This window comes from Lichenostomus cassidix, unplaced genomic scaffold (genome assembly GCF_008360975.1).
Source record: "Lichenostomus cassidix isolate B80296 unplaced genomic scaffold, HeHo_3.0 HiC_scaffold_42, whole genome shotgun sequence".
NCBI classification, from domain to species: domain Eukaryota; kingdom Metazoa; phylum Chordata; class Aves; order Passeriformes; family Meliphagidae; genus Lichenostomus; species Lichenostomus cassidix.
Genome location: NW_028147241.1, coordinates 533,745 through 552,343, shown reverse-complemented (window position 1 = coordinate 552,343; position 18,599 = coordinate 533,745). Strand labels below are relative to the sequence as shown.

Here is an 18,599-nt window from a genome sequence, read left to right as displayed (position 1 = left end):
CTCCCATGCCTCTCCCAGGACTCCCCAAAACCAGTGTCCCCCACCCCCCACTGGGTCCCACATGGTCCCCACGTGACCCCAGGCAGAGCCCAACCCCCACCATGGTGGGGATCCACATCCCCCCACCCCCCACCAGGGCTCTGCCAGCACCGCCATGGGAACCCCAAAAACACCTCCTGGGGACACCCCAATGTCCCCCCGAGGGGCATTTGCATCACCTGACTGGGGCTTACTGGGACCATGTGGAGAGGAAACTGGGGACACATTGGGAGAAACTGGGATCACACTGGGAGCAACTGGGACCATACTTTGGGCAACTGACTGAAACTGGGGTCATGCTGGAGGCAACTGGGAGTAACTGGGAAAGACTAGGATCATTCTGAAGGAACTAGAACCTTACTGGGGCAGCTGGGTGTGCCTGGGAATGACTAGGAGCATGCTGAGGGCAACTGGAATATACTGGGAATGTTTGTAACCATACTGGGCTGACTGGAATCACACTGGGAACAGTTGGGACCATGCTGGGGACAACTGGGAGCAATTGAGAGTGTCTGGTGCCACCCTGGGCAGGACTGGGACTATAGCAGGAGCCAATGGGGGCAATAGGGATCATACTGGGAGGAATTGGGAACAACTGGAACTATGCTGGGGGCAACTGCAATCATAGTGGGATCACAGTGGGAGCAGCTGGGCCCATGCTGGGAGAGACTGATATTATACTGGAATTGACTTGGAGTGGCTGTGGGCAACTGGAATGATGCTGAAATCAACTGGCAGGAAGTGGGAATGACTGGCAGCATGCTGAGGGCAACTGGGATATAGTGGGAGAGACTGGGAGACACAGGGATCATACTGGAAGCTAATGGGCTCATGCTGGCATTGACAGGGAGCAACTGGGATCACACTGGGGGCCACTGGCATCATACTGGGAGGAACTGGGATCATACTGGGATTACAGTGGGTGTCAATGGACTCTGACTGGGGCTTACTGGGAGCTACTAGACCCATGCTGGGAGCCAACTGGGGATACACTGGGAGCAACTGGGAATGACAGGGTGCATGCTGGTGACAACTGGGATCTACTGGCAGTGACTGGGATAATCCTGGGGGCAACTGAACCATACTGAGGTAACTGGGAGAGCCTGGGAATGACTATGAGAATGCTCAGGGCAACTGGGATATACTGGGAGTGCCTGAAGCCATGCAGGTGGTGACTGGAAGCATACTGGGAAAGACTGGGAATGTGCTGGGGGGAACCGGGAACCTACTGGAGGCAAGTGGGAGTGACTGGGGCCCTGCTGGGAGAGACTGGCATCATCCTGGACTCATACTGGGATTGTACTGGGAGTGACTGTGACTATGCTAGCAGCAACTGGGAGAACTGGGAACACACTGGGCAGAAGACGGAGGAACTGGGAGCACCTGGGACCGTGCTGGGGGCAAATTGCACCATAATAGGGAATGAGTGGGAGTGACTGGGTTCATACTGGGAGCAACAGGGACCCTAGAGTGAGGGGAAGTGACCAGGAAAAGACTGGGATAGACTGGGCTCATACTGGGAGTGAGGAGGAAAATGGAACCACATGGGGCGGGGGGTGGGGGGGGGCCTGGTGTTGGCAACTGGGCTCATAGTGGGAGTAGCCACTTGCAGGACCCGGGAGCCCTGAGCCCCTTTCCCGGCCATCCTGCCCCCAAGCCACCACACTCCCCCACCAGGGCTCCCAGCAATCCCAGGCATTGCCCCTCGCCGATTCCCCGCTCCGGGCTGCTGGCGCTCTCCTCTCCCTGCGCTTCTGCTTAGACAAGCCGCGGCTCCCGGAGCTCCCCAAAAGCCGCTGTCCCCCCCTCCCCCGCCGGTCACCCGCTGGCCCCGGGCACAGCTTGGAGGGCCCGGGCAGAGCCCAACCCCCACCGCGGGGGGACCCGCATCCCCCTGCCCCCCATCGGGGCTCTGCCCGCACCGCCACCGGGACCCCTAAAAACACCTCCCGGGGAACCCCTCATGTCCCCCCGAGGGGCAGCTGCGGCTTGGCTTTGCAGTCCCGAAAACTCCAAACATCCCCCAAAAACCCCAAACGCAGGGACCCCCCGAATATTTGGGGCAAGCTCCCCCTCCCCGCTCACCTGCGGGATGGGGGCGGCGATGCTCCAGGGGGGCTGCGAATTCAGGGAGACCCAAACCGCGCGGTTCCTGACCGATCCTTTTCTGTCCCTCCTCTTCCTCTTCCCCCCTCTCCTCCCGCTCTGTCTCTCCTCCTCCTTCCCCGCCCTAATCCCACCTCCTTCTCCTCCTTGCCCCAATCCCTTCTCCCGCTCCTCCTCCTCCCTGCTCCTCCTCCGCCGTTGCCGAGTCGCTCGCAGGCCGCGGGAGGAGCGGGGATGCAGCCGGGACAGCTCGGCATGGGCAGCGCGGGGCTTTCGGCTGCTCCCAGCCCAGCGCTGGGGACAGGGGGAGCCCGGCCTGGGGAAAAGGAGAGGGAAACAGGGAAAACTGGGGGCTGCAGATCCAAAGTGGCCTTGCTGGGGAGCCTGGGCAGGGAGTTGCAGCCCTTGGGGCTCCTGTGGGGAGCCTGGAGATGCGGGAAGGGGGAACGCAGAGAGGGGTGGGGGATCCCAGCAGTGCAGCACTGGAGTGACTGGATCGTACTGGGATCGTACTGGGGTCATACTGGGATCGTACTGGCAATGACTGGGCTGTTCTGGGATCGTAGTGGGATTATACTGGCAATGACTGGGCTGTACTGGGGCACCTGGAACCTTACTGGGGTTGCTGGGAGTGACTGGGCATGACAAAGAGCATGCTGAGGGCAACTGGGATATACTGGGACTGTCTGTAACCATACTGGGCTGACTGGAACCACATTGGGAACAACCAGGACCATGCTGGGCAGAACTGGGACCACACTGGGAGCAACTGGGAGTGAATGGGAGTGACTGTGTCTACACTGGGAACAACTGGGCATGACTGGGACCATGTTGGGTGGGACTGGGATGATACCAGGGGACACTGGGTGTAACTGGGATCAGACTGGGAGGAACAGGAAACAACTGGAACTATGCTGGGGGCAACTGGGACCATGTGGGGATGAGAGTGGGAGCAGCTGGACCCATGCTGGGGGAGACTGGGATCACGCTGAGGGTGACTGGGATCATACTGGGATTGACTGGAACCGTAGTACGGGTGAACAGAAGAAGCTGGAACCACAGCTGGGTCATCTGGGAGCAACTGGAGCCATGCTGGGATCATGCTGGGAGTAACTGAGAATGACTGGGATTATACTAGCAGCAACTGGGAGAACTGGGAACACACTGGGTAGAAGTGGGAGGAACTGGGAGCAACTGGGATTGTACTGGGGACAAATTGCATAATAATAGGGAATGACTGGGAAAAACTGGGTTCATACTGGGAGCAACAGGGATCCTAGAGGGAGTGAGGGGAAGTAACCAGGGTCATACTGGGAGTGCCTGGGAGTGCCTGGGCTCATCTTGGCTCCTACTGAGGTCCAGGGGGATCCCATTCCATTCCCAGAGGGTGCCAGGGCGTCCCAGCGTGGTCCCAAAGGGGATCCCGGGAATTCCCAGGGATTCCCCTTTTTCCCTGTGCTCCCTCAGGCACTGTCGTGTCTCCCAACCTGCAGCTCCAGGATCTGCCCCTTCTCACAGCCCCCAGACCCTCCCTGTTTCTTGACCCTGGCAGCCCCTGGAGCCCCATTGCTGCCTCTCCCAGTCCCCAAAGCCTCCTTTCCTCAGCCCCAGGGACTCCCTGAACCCTCCTTCCTGGAGGTTCCCTTTGTGCCACCTGTAAGCCCAGCATTCCATGGGAGCTTGGGAGGAGACACAGGTGACCAAAAGTGACCCCAGGGATATCCCAGAGCACAGGACATCAGGCTCAGTGTATAAAGTGGGGGAACAAGGATTGGGTGGCCCAGAACTGGACACAGCACTCGAGGTGCAGCCTCACCTGTGCCCAACACAGGGGAAGAGTCACTGCCCTGGTCCTACTGGCCACACCATTCCTGATCCAGGCCAGGTGCCATTGGCCTCCTTGGCCACGACGGCACACTGCTGGCTCACGTCCAGCCTGCTGTCCATCAGTGCCCCCAGGTCCCTTTCTGCCTGGCTGCTCTCCAGCCACTCTGTCCCCAGCCTGTAGTGCTGCAGGGCTTGCTGTGGCCAAAGTGCAGGACCTGGCACTTGGTCTTGTTAAACCTCATACTGTTGGGTACAGCCCTGGATCCAGCCTGTCCAGCTCCCTCTGCAGAGCCTGCCTACCCTCCAGCAGATCCACACTCACACCCAGCTTGCTGTGATTTGCAAATTTGTTAATGGTAGAGTCGATCCCCTCTCCCAGATCATCAGTAAAGATATTAAACAGGACTGGGCCCAGCACTGATCCCTGGCAGACACCACCAGTGGCTGGACACACACTGGATGCAGCACCATCCCCACCACTCTCTGGGCCAGGCCTCCAGCCAGTTCTTAAGCCAGAGAAGAGGCAACCTGTCCAAGCTGTGGGCTGCCAGCTTTTCCAGGGGGATGCTGTGGGAGACAATGTCAAAGGCCTTCTTGGAGTCCAGGTAGACACGTGAACAGCCTTCCCCCATCCACAGGCAGGTCACCTGGGCATAAAGGGAGATCAAGAAGCTCCTTGAGCAGCTTCTTCAACCTTCTCTCAGTCCCTGAGGGTCATGGACTCAGCCCTAAGTCCACTGTGGGGCTCATTCAAATACAGAAAGCTTTCAGGATCTCTTTGTCTTCCTTCAATTCTCTTCAAGTTCTTAGGGCTTCGACAGCTGATTGAAATTGGTTAGTAGTTCTTTTAAGGGGGAAGATTTTAGACAGCATCTCATGACTTTTTTTGCAGTCAAGCGAGTATTTTTTAATTACCATTCTGAGAAGAGGTGATATTCTCCAAATGATCTATATGCTGAATGTCTCCTTAGGAGGTCTGAGCATGTAGAAGGGCTAGTGATGGTAAGATTTCTCCCAGCTGCTTAGGGATTATCTTGAATTCCTCTTCATGCTGCATTGCTAGTTTATAACAGACCCCACAGAACGATATCTGCCTTGTCAGCCTTCCCCCTGATTCTTACCCAGAAATACACAACCCCATCATTAAGCTCCAGACAGTTGGAACCCTCCCTTACATAGAGGTGACCCCAGCGCCTCTCCTTCCTTGCCTGCCCCTTCTGGAGGGTTTAGAGCCATTGGCTACAGCACTCCAGTGTGTGACTCATCCCACAGGGATCTGTGATGGCAGCTATGTCACACTTTTCCTGCCCTGCAATGACTTCCAGCTCCTGCACTTTGTTGTCCATGCTGCATGAAGTGGCATGGAAGCACTTCAGTTGAGCTGTTGATCTCACTACCTTTTTGAGGGAGAAAAGCCCTAATCCCTCTGTGGCCATTCTCAAGCTCTTCTGTGGTTTCTAGCCCATCAAGAACTCCTGTGTCCTTGCTGCTGCACGAATCTCCATCCCCTGCCTCCACTGGGACAGCAGAGCAGAGGAGCTCGGTAGCAAACAGCTCCCCAAGCACTCGCATTCTGCCCCTGGCTTCTCTCTGGCAAGCCTACTTTTATCCTTTTCCCTCCTCAAATCTGCTTGGAAGCTTTTTCCTTGAGCCCTGCTATCTGCCGCACAAAGATCCCTTTCCCCCTCTGAGACAGGTGGACCCTGTCTGTCACCAGCAGCAGTGGTGCTGTGTGGACAAGCCCACGTTCAAAAATCCCCAGAATTCTGCTTCTGTGGAAAGCCATACTTGGAGAGGGGTGCTGATCTGCTGGCATTTCCTGCTCTTTCCCTCATCCTTCCCTGCAAAGGGAAGGATAGAGGAGGTGGCTGCTTGTGCTCTTGATCCCTTAAGCACTCAGCCCAAGTGCCTCGAGTGTGGGCCGGCTTCTCCTTGAGGACACGTCCATCTGTGCTGGCTGAAGCACCATCGTCATTGGCGCTGGGTTCCCACTGCAGAGCCTCAGCCCCGTTGTGTCGGGGCCCCTGGGGAGGTGGGATCGTCCTAGGGGAGAGGTGCCTGCTGAGTAAACATTGTCCCTGTCTAGTCCCACTGGAGAGGTGCTTGCGGTGTCGCCGTTGCCCCTGTCCCTTAGGTCCCTGTGTTCATGTGGCGCAGAGAGGATGGGGGCTCCTGCCTGCCCTGCGTCCTGTGTGCCTGTCAGGCCTGCCGCAGGGCAGCCGGGCTGTGACTGCAGCCATCTGTCCCCCTGTCACTGGATCACCTAGATGAGGGCCCTGCTGGCCCTGCTGCCCTGCTCCCTGAGCCCTGTCCCTGGCAGAGCCGTTCCCTCCCCGGGCGCAGCCCCATGTGATGCTCCCTGCTGTGGCCTGGCCTGGCCCCAGAGTAGGGTCCCCCCTGTGCGTGTCCCCAGCCGGCTGTGCCCGGGCAGCTGCCTCAGCCGTGCGGGATGCAGAGCTGCGGGAGCCCACGGCTCTCTGCCGGCCGTACAGCAGAGCTCCCTGCTCCAGCTGGCAGGGCCTCAGCGCCCGCCCTGTGCCCTCCCGCCCCGATGGCCACGCCAGGCCCTGCTTGCTGCCCTGATGGTGGCACTGCTGGCCCCCAGTGCTCTCCAAGGGCTTCTCCGGGGCACCTTCCTGCGGCCTGTCAGTCCCTGCACCACCAGAGACCTGCAGGGGCAGGGGCTGTTTACAAGGGCCTGCAGGGACAGCACCAGGGCCAGTGGCCTCCCACTGACACAGGGCGGGCTGAGGCCGCAGGTGTGGCACAAACTGTGGGCTCTGAGGCTGCTGAGGCCCTGGCCCACGCTGCCCACAGAAGCTGTGGCTGCCCCTGGATCCCTGGCAGTGCTCCAGGCCAGGCTGCATGGGCCTTGGAGCAGCCTGGCAGAGTGGAAGGTGTCCCTGCCCGTGGCAGCAGCCTTGGAACAAGAGGATTTTTAAGGACCCTTCCAAGCCAAGGCGTTCTGTGATTCTGTGATCACAGGGGTTGGGGCAGCTGGGCTCAGATTGTGATTAAAACAAGTTCAGCACTGCAAGTTTGGTTGAGTTCAAGGAGACTGTTGACGAGCCCAGATTGACAACTCATGAGATTTACCAATACAGAAGTCTGGCTGAGATCAATAAAAGCTTGCACTGTCCAGGTTCTGCAATATTGTAGTTTATTGAAGCAATGCCTTCCAACAGATAGTGACACAATATATGGCTTTACTTGTATATAAAAATAGTATTATAGAGGGAATATATGATATATATGTAACCCATGTATTAAATAGATCTACTTTATGAAGATCTTTCCAGACCTAAATGCACTAAGAGTGTTACCAAGTGTCACAACAGGTAGTGACAACACTAAATATGTGCTCTATTGTTATTGTTTAATCATAATTTAAAATCTTCATAGTAATACAGAATTAATACATAATCATAATTTAAAAGCTTCAAGTATTTATAATTATTATTTCTCATGATATACTAATTACATATTTCTTACTTTTGATATTACTTAGTATATGGTTTTGTTTTCTTGTCTTTTAATTTTATATATGACAACTAATGAACCATGTAATATATAATATGTATGAATTAGATATATTTATCTAGGAAATAAAAGTCTAGATACTTCTATATACAAGATTTCAGGTGAGCTCCAGCACAGTTGGTACAATGCTGACCTAAAGGTGTCCCTTCTGGGGACAGGGAGAGACACAGTCCATTGTCTGATCCCAGGCCAGCAGAGCTAGTTTTTCCTCTCAGTCATTTCTTCCCTATTTTTTTGTTTTTCTGCCCCACTTTCCCACTTCCTTCATACTGTAACTTTAGGTCCTTCCCATAGGGCTGGACCAATTGCATGTTACAGGTGGGGTTTGGTGGCTTTGGCCATGCGTGTAAGGCATGTGCTCTCTTCATCTGCATTCTTAGGAGTGGGAAAGTTTGTATGCAAGTAGGGCTTAATGCAGATCTGAGTGACTTGTTTTGGAACATGGAATGATACCAGGAGGTAGAATAAACACTGCCGTGGTCCCCCAGCTGCTGAGGCAGCAGGAGAGGCTGTGGGACCTTTGCCAGAGTCTTTGCATGCATCCTTCTCTCCTTTAAGGAGCAGATTTGTACAATGAGCTGCTTCTCTGCTGCCAGCTGCGAGCATCTCAAGCACAGCTCTGTGCAGGAGAACCTCTTCCAAGGTGTCAAGGCTTAAGGATTTCCAGGAGACGATGTTGCAGATCCAGGTACTGACTTATCACCTGGGAATGGGCAACCGGATCCACGGCCATATGATGGAAGAGATTGAGTGTCTCAGCCATTTGGACATCTGGGGGCAAAGTGATCTCCTCAGGAAGCCTCTGGTTGCCCACAATAAAGTGGTTGAGACGTTTGTCTTCCAGGCTTAAGCGCAGGCTGTTGTTGATATCCACAATTCGCCTCAGGAAATGTCTCATTTGCCACTGTGACACCGGTATAGCATTCAGGAGGTGCATGACAATGGTCTTCATGGTGTAGCTGGAAAAGCCTAGGCCCTGCCGAAGACAGGTGAAGAACTGCAGGTACTTGAGGTGCAAGCTGTAAGGGGGAGCCTGCCTGGCAATGTGCCCGAAGAACTTCATCTCTGCCACGGCGAAGGTCTCGAGCCACCTTGTTCTTGGGGTGAGGGGCTTTCTAGACTCGCTGCTAAAAAAGACATCTGAGTCGCCTCGCTGCACCCCAAAGAGCATCTCAATCCTGAAGCTTTTTCTGCCGTTGGTCACCTTGAACTGGCAGGAGCGTCTGGAGGGCAGCAGCACTAGACGCCAGTTGTGTGACTGAGGCAAAGCTGGCCAGATGGCTCTCAGCAGTTGGTAGAACCAGAGGCCTGTTTTCTGCACATCAAGGTAGGAGCCGGTGCACAGGGTGCGAAGGAGGCTGGGATCCTGATTCCTCCTCAGCTCCTCCTCGGGGTGGTGCAGGAAGCACAGCATGTTGTCAGCCTGCTGCTCCCTTGTGCAGGTGCACTCCAGCTCCACGCGGACATGGAAGTTCCTGCCGGGCCTCCACATTGCATTGGCCAACTCCAGGTGGAAGGAGTGCCCTTGGGGAGGAGTCATGGGTACGAGAAAGCGATACACAACATCCTCCTCTCGGGCAGTCCAGCCTTCAAAGGCATTGCCCACCTGGATGGCTTGTTGCAGCACCGGGTAGAAACTGTTTGACAAGACGCGTCTAGAGAAATTGATGAATCTGTCCATCAGGTCAGTTGTCCACATGCAGCCTGTCTCCAGGTCCTGTACAGGCCACTGGATGCGCCAAATCAGCCTCCATCCTATGTACATCTGAATAACATCGTGTACTACATTTGCATCTACCATTCCGAATGCATTTGCACCATCATTTTGTTCTTCGTGCTCCTGTCTCCTCAGGCTCCTTTCCCTCCAGAAATACCATAAGACCAAGAGAGAGACCAAGATGACAGGAAATGGCCAGAGCTGCCAGTACTGCAAGGCAGACCCCAGCAGGTCTCCCCAGGCCCAGCCACTCTGCTCCAGGAGTCTGAGCTGCTCCAACTCTCGCTCCAGCCGAATCCTCTCCTCTTCCAGGCGCTTTGCACGCAACTCCACGTGCAGTCGCAGTGCCTCCACATCCATACCACCATCCATGGGCTGTGGGTACTGAAGAAGGCTATGCAAAGCAAGGACCAGGAATATCCAGGACTCCATGGTCTGCAGGAGGATGGAGAGAAGGCCTTGAGTGGGGCTGGGAGGGAGGCAGCTGGCAGAGGGGGCAGCAGGGGCGGGAATCACAGGGATGTGGGGGCAGGAAGGAATGGGCCCCAGAGAGCTGGCAGGAAGCAAGGCCTGTCCTGCTACCCCAGCAGCAGCAGCAGCAGCAGCGTGCCCTGCCCAAGGCTCCCCTGTGAGGGGCTGTCCCTGCATGCATGGGGAGAAGCCACCCCCGGGTGCAGCATTTCTGCCCCAGCCCTTGTCCAGCCCAGCCTCCCCTCCACCTCCAGTGTGCACTCACCACTTGCCCAGGCTCAGCCGGGGCAGCGTTGTCTGCTGTGGCCTTTTATATCTGCCCCCATTGTGACACATGCCCTGTGATGTCACAGGTGCCACAGCGCATCACAGCCAGGCCAGCCCCACTCTTTGTCCCCAGCCCAGCTCAGCCACTCAGAGTGGCTCTTGTTCATTGCTTAAGGCTGCCTTTGAGTAAATGTTCTTCAAAGAACTTCCTTCTTTTAAATCTTTCTGAGGGTGGTAACTCTGCTGTTTCATAGGGCAGTCTGTTCACAACCTTGATATCATTTTTGGTGAAGGAATAGAGATCCAATCTAAACCTCCCGTGGAGTAACTTGAGGTAATTTCCTCTGGTTGTATGGTTGGTTTCCTGGGAGAATACACTGACCCCACCTGGCTACAACCTCCCTTCAGGGAGCTGAAGAGAACCATAAGGCCCTCCCTGAGGCACTTTTTCTGTGTGCTAAACACCCCCACCTACCTCAGCCCTTCTTCATCAGACTTGTGCTCCACACCATTCCCCAGCTCAGTTGCCCTTCTGTGCACACACTCAAGCACATCCATGTCTTTCTTGTTGTGAGGAGCCCAAAACTGAAGGCAGGATTGGAGGAACAGCCTCACCAGTGCCCCACGGCAGGGGACAATCACTGCTCTGGTCCCACTGGCCCCACTGGTTCTCACACAAGTCACAATGCCATTGGATTCTTGGCCACTCGGGCACACTGCCATCCATCAACCAGCACCCCCAGGGCCATTTCTTTCTCAGCTTTCCCACCCCTCTTGCCCCAGCCTGCAGCACTGCACGGGGTGGGTGTGACCAAAGGGCAGGACTCAGCATTTTGCCTTCTTCTGTCTCATACAGGTGGACTTGACCCACCCATGACACCTTTCCATAGCCCTGAGTAGAGCCTTCCTACCCTCAGGCAGATCAACACTCCTGCCTTGCTCACTGTCATTTACATTGAACTCCATTCACCACCATGCTATCTCATAGATCTAAGAGCAGGCAAACCCTGAATTCCCTGTGAAAGCAGGTCAGGTTCACACTGGCCTGAAGGATGACAGAGGACAAGACAAGCTCAACAAGGTGCTAATGCAGCTTAGGCTCCAGCTTTCTGCCCTTGTATCTCTGGAGCAGAAAATTCAAATGTTAATGCTTGGGTTTGGCGATTGTGTTGTGTTTTGTTTGCAGCTCTTTCCCCCACTGGAAGATCTGTGGCATTTTCCATGTTGCACATCTGGGTTTGAGAGGTCCACTCTTGGTGCTGCCTAGATCAGTGCCAAAAATGTGCCTTTGCCCCTCTCTCTCTTCTGTTACGATGTGTCTTTGGAGGGATTGATGGGAAACACCCTTTCTGTTTTCTCACCTTGTGCTCAGCAGCTGGGAGAGCCACAGACTCCTCCTGCCCTGCCCCAGCTTGAACCTGGCAGGGTTCTGCAATAGGGGAACAGGGCATGTTGCTGGCGGCTCAGCTGCCAGCACCAGTGCTAGCCTGTGTGGAAGGCTCATCTGTATGGCTTGAGTCAGCTCCCAGCTGCCAGCATCTGGGCTGTGTCCTGCCCCACATTCATGCTGCCATCAAGTCAGAGGCCACAAACCTGACACTGACAAGTCCACCTCACAACTATGTCCTCATGTGCCACATCCACACATTCTTTGAATGCCTCCAAGCATGGCAATTCCACCAAGTCCATGGGCAGCCAGTGCCCGTGCTTGACAACCCTTGCAGTGGAGAATTTTTTCCCTAATACTCAATCTAAACCAGTCCTGGCACAACTTGAGGCCATTTCCTCTTGTCCTGTCCCTTGTTCCCAGAGAGCAGAGCCTGAGCCCCACTTGGCTGCACCCTCCTTTCAGGGAGCTGTGCAGAGCCAGAAGGTCCTGCCTGAGCCTCCTCTTCTCCAGGCTGAGCTCCCCCAGCTCCCTCAGCAGCTTCTGGGGCTCTTTTTGGATTGCATCCAGCAAATCTTTTGTCAGTTCCCATGTGCTTTTGAATTCAATGAGAATCTGCTCATCACACTGTTTGAGCACACTTATGCATCCCAGCTTGGTACATAGATTGGAAACAATGAAAATGAAAGGTTGATAAGGATGGTTGATTTGAATCCTTTAAATTATGGGCTGAATCTGATAAAAAGGTCATGGAGTCATGGGATGGTTTGTGGTCGAAGGATCCTTGAAGATGATCTAGTTCCAAAGTCCCTGCTATGGGCAGGGACACCTTCCACTAGATCAGGTTGCTTCAAGCCCTGTCCAACCTGGCCAAAAATCTCCACCCACCACCAGTTTTAGTCTCTTACACAGAAACTCTTCTATAAAAGGATCAACAGCTGGAGTTTGACATGAGTCCTAGCTGTGGGAAGCCTGGAGGAGAAGGTCAAGGCAAGCAGAGCACACAGTTGGCAAGTCTGGGCCTCACCTGTCCGGGAGGAATGTGACTCTGTAGCCCGGTGGCTCTGACAGCCCCAGGTACAGCCCTGAATGAGGCTGCTGGGAATAGTGAACAGGATGAGGACTGGAGCCTCCCACAGCTGCCAGAGAGGTTTGGATTCCTGTTTTGAGCTTAGCAGTTACAGAATCACAGAATCACAGGGTTGGAAAAGACCTTCAAGATCACCGAGTCCGACCCATGGCCTAACACCACCTCAACTAAACCATGGCACATGAGTTCTGCCCTCAGGACTCCTGACTCCATTGAGGCCATGTCTGATGGTCTCCTGCTTAACTGAAGGCCACTGAACAAGCAGGGGAAAAGAGAAGTGATGCTCCAGAGGAGGAAGGCAATTTAAAGCTTCCTGTAAACCTCTCTTTCCTTAAGTAAACAGGGCTTAGAAGAGACTCTGTCACCTTCTGCAAGGCTGCTCAATTAGTCCTTTGCAAAACCAAGTTTGACATGAAACCAGTAAGATAAAATTTGGAGGAGTATTGAATGTTACGTGTAATAACCTGCCTGTCCCGTCTGAGTACCTGGCAGCACAGAGAGGGTTTGAAGTCGTGTTAAGCTGGTGCTGTCTGAAGCATTCACAGGAGTGGTGAATCTCCTGCCTGGCTGGCAGTTCAATCTGCTAGTGCAGGCAGAATGAAATTTGGTGGAATCTAAGGAACAGATTGTAATGTGGAACTCCTGGAGGTGAGATTCCCCCAGGGAAACAGCACTGCTTGTTCTGTGTTCTCAGTTCCTTCCTGCCACCACAGGGACCTGTCAGACGTGACCATTGCAGCAATAACACTACTTTTATGTGCTCACAAATTCCATTTCCATCCTTCCCTGACCTCTCAGCTCTCCCTTAACACAGGAGCTTGATCCCTTTCCGAACCTGGCACTCAAAGCACTGTGAGGAGGTGACCCACTCTTCACCAGGACAGCAGGCAGCCAACTTCCACCAACTTACAGGTGTTAGTTCCCCATCTTTTATTCAACACTGGCTGTGATCAGCCAGGTTGAGTAAATTGCTTTAGGTTTACACCCTGTGCCATGATGCTGAGAGCTACTGAAGGGGAAAAACTTGTGGCCGCCTAGTGTGTGTGGTCCTGACAACAGGAGTGTTTGCAGATCAAAGTGTAGAAACTAACTTGCTCCTGTGGCTTTCTTAGGGCTAACCTGGAGCTGCGTCAAAAGACTCTCCCCATGGACTTGGGTGAACACATCCAAAGAGCTGAGCAAATTCCACAATCCACTTTTTGAGGCCAGCAGCTGTGTCATCTGGCCCTCCGTGTCCGAGGGGGAACTACAGGTCTGGGAGGGTAAGCCAGGTTTGCTTTTCCTGTTGCACACAATATCTATTTGTGATTATTTGTCAGACTTCATTACTGGCCATTCTGGAGAATCCATGTGCAGTGGGTTCCGTACTGCAGAAACTTTCTCCATCCCATGCGTACTGAAGCGTTAGTTACAGTGAAACAAGCAGGCTGTCATGGCAGGGTGGAGACTGAAAATGGGTTGGTCTGATAGGTATATGAGTGAAAAAAGGAATGAAACCCCCTCATTTTCCTTTTATTAACCTTGTTTAATAGAATGGTGAACTTGGAGAGGAGGGTCAGTACTTGCAATTGCTTTTTAGGAGAGAGGGAAAGGGAAGAAAGTGCCAACTGTGTGAACCTTACTTGAGAGCTGATGGAAGATGAATAACCTTCATGAATTCATACTTGTATCAAGAAACCCTTGTGACTTGTGTCTCTCTGGGCTTCCAGATATCTTGTCACAGTGGAACAGGAACAAGATCCTTGATGAAGCCAAAGAAAGTGAGTTTGACATCCAAATATCACAGAAGGAAATTGAGGAGTTGAGTACAAAGGTGGCAGAGGTGAAGAAACCATGAGCTGGCAGAGCTTTGCCTCAGACCTTCCCTTCCCTGACCTTGCCTTCCCTTTATATGATAGAGTAAACATGGGAAAGTGCCTGTGTTGCTGAGCCCTTGGGTACAGCTGACCCTCAGCCCTCCCACTGCTGAAGCCTTCCCTCCATGCACCTCCATGCACCTCCGTGCTTTTTGGGAGGGATGTGTGTTTTGTTTACAGAAGATACACACAGTTGGGCACAATGTCCCTTCTTGGCAGCTTTTCTGTCTCAGAATTGTATACAGTGTCAGCAGAAGCTGGAACTCTTCCATCCAACTGTGTGGATGATCAGGATGGGCCAAGAGACAGGAATTCTCCAATTTTTGTTGGACTTTTTCTGGTTTTGTTGAACTCTCTAAACACTCACAGGATTAAAATACAGAGTTCTATAGAGATAGAGAAAGGCAAGAGTAGGTAAGGCAGCTTAGTTCTTTAGTCTCCTAGAAAAACTAGAAATGGTTAAAATCCAATTCCAGGTTCTGCCAATCTACACAGTACTCTCAGTAGGCTTCACATCCAACACTTAGGTTATTGTGTTCAGCATTGGCTTGGGAGCAGGAAATTAAATACCAAACCTGAGCAAGACATTTCAGAGCAATACAGAATTGAAGCAGGGATTTTGCTTCTAATGTTTAAGCCGTGACTATACATAAAACACTCTTAAATGATATGCAATTTCCTAACACTGTAATTACAGCTTGAGGTAAAGAACAGAGAAGCAGAGAGGGTTTTTTGGATCTTTTGCATATTTGGGAGGATCTGGGGGTTTTGGTGGTAATTGGTGCAGTTTTCTCCATTGCTTTGCACTCCAAAATATAAGAGGGATCAATCTGTTACCTCAAAACCACTCAATGCCCCTGAAAACCACTCAATGCCAGCCCAAAATTACTGGATTCCTCAGCCCCTCAGGGTGGAATGGGGTTGGAAGGGGATTGGGTGAAGTGGGATGCAAATCAGGAGGGGTGAGTTTGGCATTGAGTGGGGCAGGATGGGTGGGATGGGGATTGGGAGGGGTGGAATAGGAAAAATAGGGCTTGGGAAGAGTGTATTGATTTCCAAGAGGGGTGGGATGTGTTTTTGTGGGGATTGGGAGAGTGGGGCAGGGTCTGGAATGAGACAGCTGAAGGTTGGGGGTGATGAAGGGAGGGAGAACCAGTTCCTCAGTGGATGTTTGAGTATTCCACCTTCCTGAAGGGCTTTCGGGGCATCCCACATTTTGGAGGCAGTTTTGGGGTACTCCACAATTCTTGGGGTGTTCCTGTGAGCAGCTCCATGGAGCCCCAATGCCAGGGGTGCTTGCCATGGGCACGAGCTCAGAGCTGTAGCCAGAGTCCATTGCCTCGGTGCTGGAGAGCAGAGAAGTGCTCGATGGCCCCAAACATCTGGAGTGTGTGTTTGGGGTTGCAGGGCAAGTTCTGCATAGGTGGGGCATTTGGTCACTGCCCCAGCCCAGCCACTGCAGCCTCTGCTCCAGCCCCAAAGTGGATGCCAAGCCCCTGACACCCCAAAAGCCCCACCTGTGAGATGGAGCAGAGCAGGTAAAGGCTGTGACACAGGTGTGACACTGACATGTCCCACGGCCCCGGAGCTCGCAGCAGCTGAGATGGAGCTGGATCCAAGGCCCTGACTGTGGATCTCAATCTCTCACTCTCTCTATTTTCTCCTGACTTCTGCTTCTCAAAATCTGGATAACTTGAAATTGGATGGGTTAGAGTTTGCTGTGACAGTGCTTTGTGAATTGCATTACTGTAGTTCCATCTTTAATAGAAGCTATCAGCTAAGTGAAATACTCTTCCTCTGTTAAATTCTTAGATCATTGGTTATAAGTTAGGTTAAATACAGTTAAGTGCCGTTCTTCTAATAAGTTATTAATTTTAAGATATAAGTTTAGGTTACAGTATAAGTGAAGTTCTGTTGAGTTTGAGGGCTCTCAGGCTTTTAGGCCATACTGATCTCTTCCCTCACTGTCTTTTTTCAGAGGCACCCACACACACACACAGTGCCAGTTCTCAGTTCCTTTCTGGTTTGATTGCCTGAAATTCCTTGGTTTCATTGTTGCTTTTTTCCCTTGGTGTGCCTGAACTGTCCAGTCAGGAGCAGAGTGACTCTTGCCAAGGAATTTTCTCATGCTGTCACTTAACATTAAACCTGATTTTTGCTGATCCCTTGCCGGGGATTTTTTAAGTGCTCTCAAGCCCTCATTCATAAGAGGGTGAAGGAGCCCCGGGCCAGGCTCTCACCGTGGGGGACACGGGGACACTGCTGGGGGGTCCCTGTCCCCCTCTCCCAGCCCCCACGGACCTGTCCCCCCTGTCCCTGTGTCAGGCTCTGGTGGTTGATCTGGTGGAACATCCTCTGGGGGAGGCTGTGGCACTGGGGGGCAGGAGGGACCTGGGGGGACAGGGGACCCTGCTGTGCACGAGCAGCGTTGGACTTCTCTGGGGGAAACTGTGAGGGGGGCTGGGGTGGAGTGACCTCCCCAGTGACCTCACACAGCTCCCCTGTGATGTCATATAGCAACCTGTGATGTCACAGAGCCGTTCTGGGATGTCACAGTTCCCACTGTGATGTCAAACAATCTGCCCTCAGGTGTCACACCAGCATTCTGCGACATCACAACCTGCTCTATGATGTCACAACCCAGCTGGGATGTCACCCAGCAACCCTGTGATGTCACAAGCCACTCTGTGATTTCACAGCCTTCTCTGTGACATCACACAGCCTGCTCCATGATGTTACAAAGCCACACTGTGATGTCACATCCTGCTCTCTGATGTCCGACAGAGCCATCCTCTATGATGGCAGAGTCTGCTCTGCAGCCGCACAGCCCTCTTTGTGATGTCACAACCTACTCTGTGCTACCGCCTGCTTTATGATGTCACATCACCACCACGTGACATTACATCCTGCCCAATGATGTCATACAACCGACCGGTGATTTCACAGCCCAGTCTATGATGTCACAGCCAGCTCTGTGATGTCTCAACCCACTCTGAGACCTCACAGCCCTCTGTGACCTCACAGCCAACCTGGGATGCCATACAGCCACACTGTGATGTCACAGGCTGATCTGTGATGTCACACAGTCTGCTCTATGATGCCATACCTGCCCCATGACCTCGCACAACACACTCTGTGACGTCACACAGCGCCTTTCTGACATCACAGCTGCTCTGACACAGCCCCAGAGGTGCCCATGGCTATGACACAGCCCCCTCTGGGCCATGGCACAGCCCCTGCCAGTGCTGAGCACCCGTGAGCTCTGAGTGTGCCCTGCTGGTGTCCCTGAGATGGCCTGGCAGTGCCCCAGCCCTGCTGGGCTGTGCACAGGAGCTGCTCCTGGGCAGAGCTGTCTCTCTGCAGCGCTGCCGCTTGCCAGGAGCTCCTCTGTGCCAGGAGCCCAGCCCAGCTCAGCAGCACAGCAACAGCACAGGCACTGGAATGACCCTCGCGGGGCTTTGGTGCTGTTTGCATCACACTCGGTCCCTCAGAGTGTGTGCAAATAACTTCTCAAGAAGTCAAACATAAATAGAAACATTGAAGTTCCTTGTAGTGTTAATGAGTTCCACTGAGGGACGTGACTGAGAAAGTGTCCCATTTGGGGGTCACCCGAACTAAAGCACACGTCCTCCCAGAGATAAAGGGTGTAATGTTGTTTATTTTCAGGGAGCAAGCATTATTATAGACAAAAGCACTGTTCACGCCACACACTGGTACATATGATTGGATAAAAGGTACTGTTCACGCACCTAAACTAACTCGCTAATTGGTTATAAACTTTTAATCACGCTCTCTAGGCATTAGCTAAAGCTCTGTCTATGTGACTGCTTTATCTTGTTTAACATTCTTTTATGATGCTCCATTCTTGGCTCTTTACGTTTCGTTATCTCCTGGGAAAGAGTCTTCAGAGTCAGTCACACAGCTTGAATTGAGCTTAAGAAACATATTGATATGGCCTCGCTCTGCGAGCCAGGCTCCAACATGTCCCCAGGCTGCAGTTAGAGCAAAACACTGCAGGCAGTGCTGGCAGGTGGGGACAAGCAAGGCAAAGGTGTCTCTGATGCTGAGCCAACCTGGATGTGTTTCATCAATCCAAAGGGCCAAGCCCTGAGCCCCAGCCCCTGGCAAGGCAGATCCTGTCCCTCCTTCAGTGCTCAGGGCTCTTCCCGGGGCACTGGCATGTGGGGATGTGCAATGGCAAGGGCAGGACCATGGGGTGGCCTCTGCCAGGCTGCTGGGCAGGGACAAGGAGGCCATGAGGCCCCAGGGCTGCAAGGGTCACTTGTGTCCTGCTGGCCT

The 18,599-nt window shown here is 53.3% G+C and overlaps 2 protein-coding genes across 2 annotated transcripts in view; one reads left to right on the top strand and one right to left on the bottom strand.

Annotated features, from left to right (window-relative positions):
* The window catches only part of LOC146424105 (uncharacterized), a 261,931-nt gene that overhangs the window by 37,170 nt on the left and 206,162 nt on the right, over window positions 1-18,599 (top strand). The window lies entirely within an intron of this gene.
* Window positions 7,977-9,980, bottom strand: LOC146424119 (inositol 1,4,5-trisphosphate receptor-interacting protein-like 1). The gene is made up of 2 exons (XM_085043896.1): window positions 9,966-9,980; window positions 7,977-9,664 (listed from the first exon to the last, which is right to left on the bottom strand). Exon 2 carries the CDS (start codon window positions 9,659-9,661, stop codon window positions 8,159-8,161), a length of 1,503 nt encoding a protein of 500 aa, XP_084900022.1. The 5' UTR covers window positions 9,662-9,664; window positions 9,966-9,980; the 3' UTR covers window positions 7,977-8,158.

Coding starts and splice junctions, on each gene's coding strand:
- LOC146424119 (XM_085043896.1), bottom strand. CDS start 9,661: ATGGAGTCCTGGATATTCCTGGTCCTTGCTTTGCATAGCCTTCTTCAG.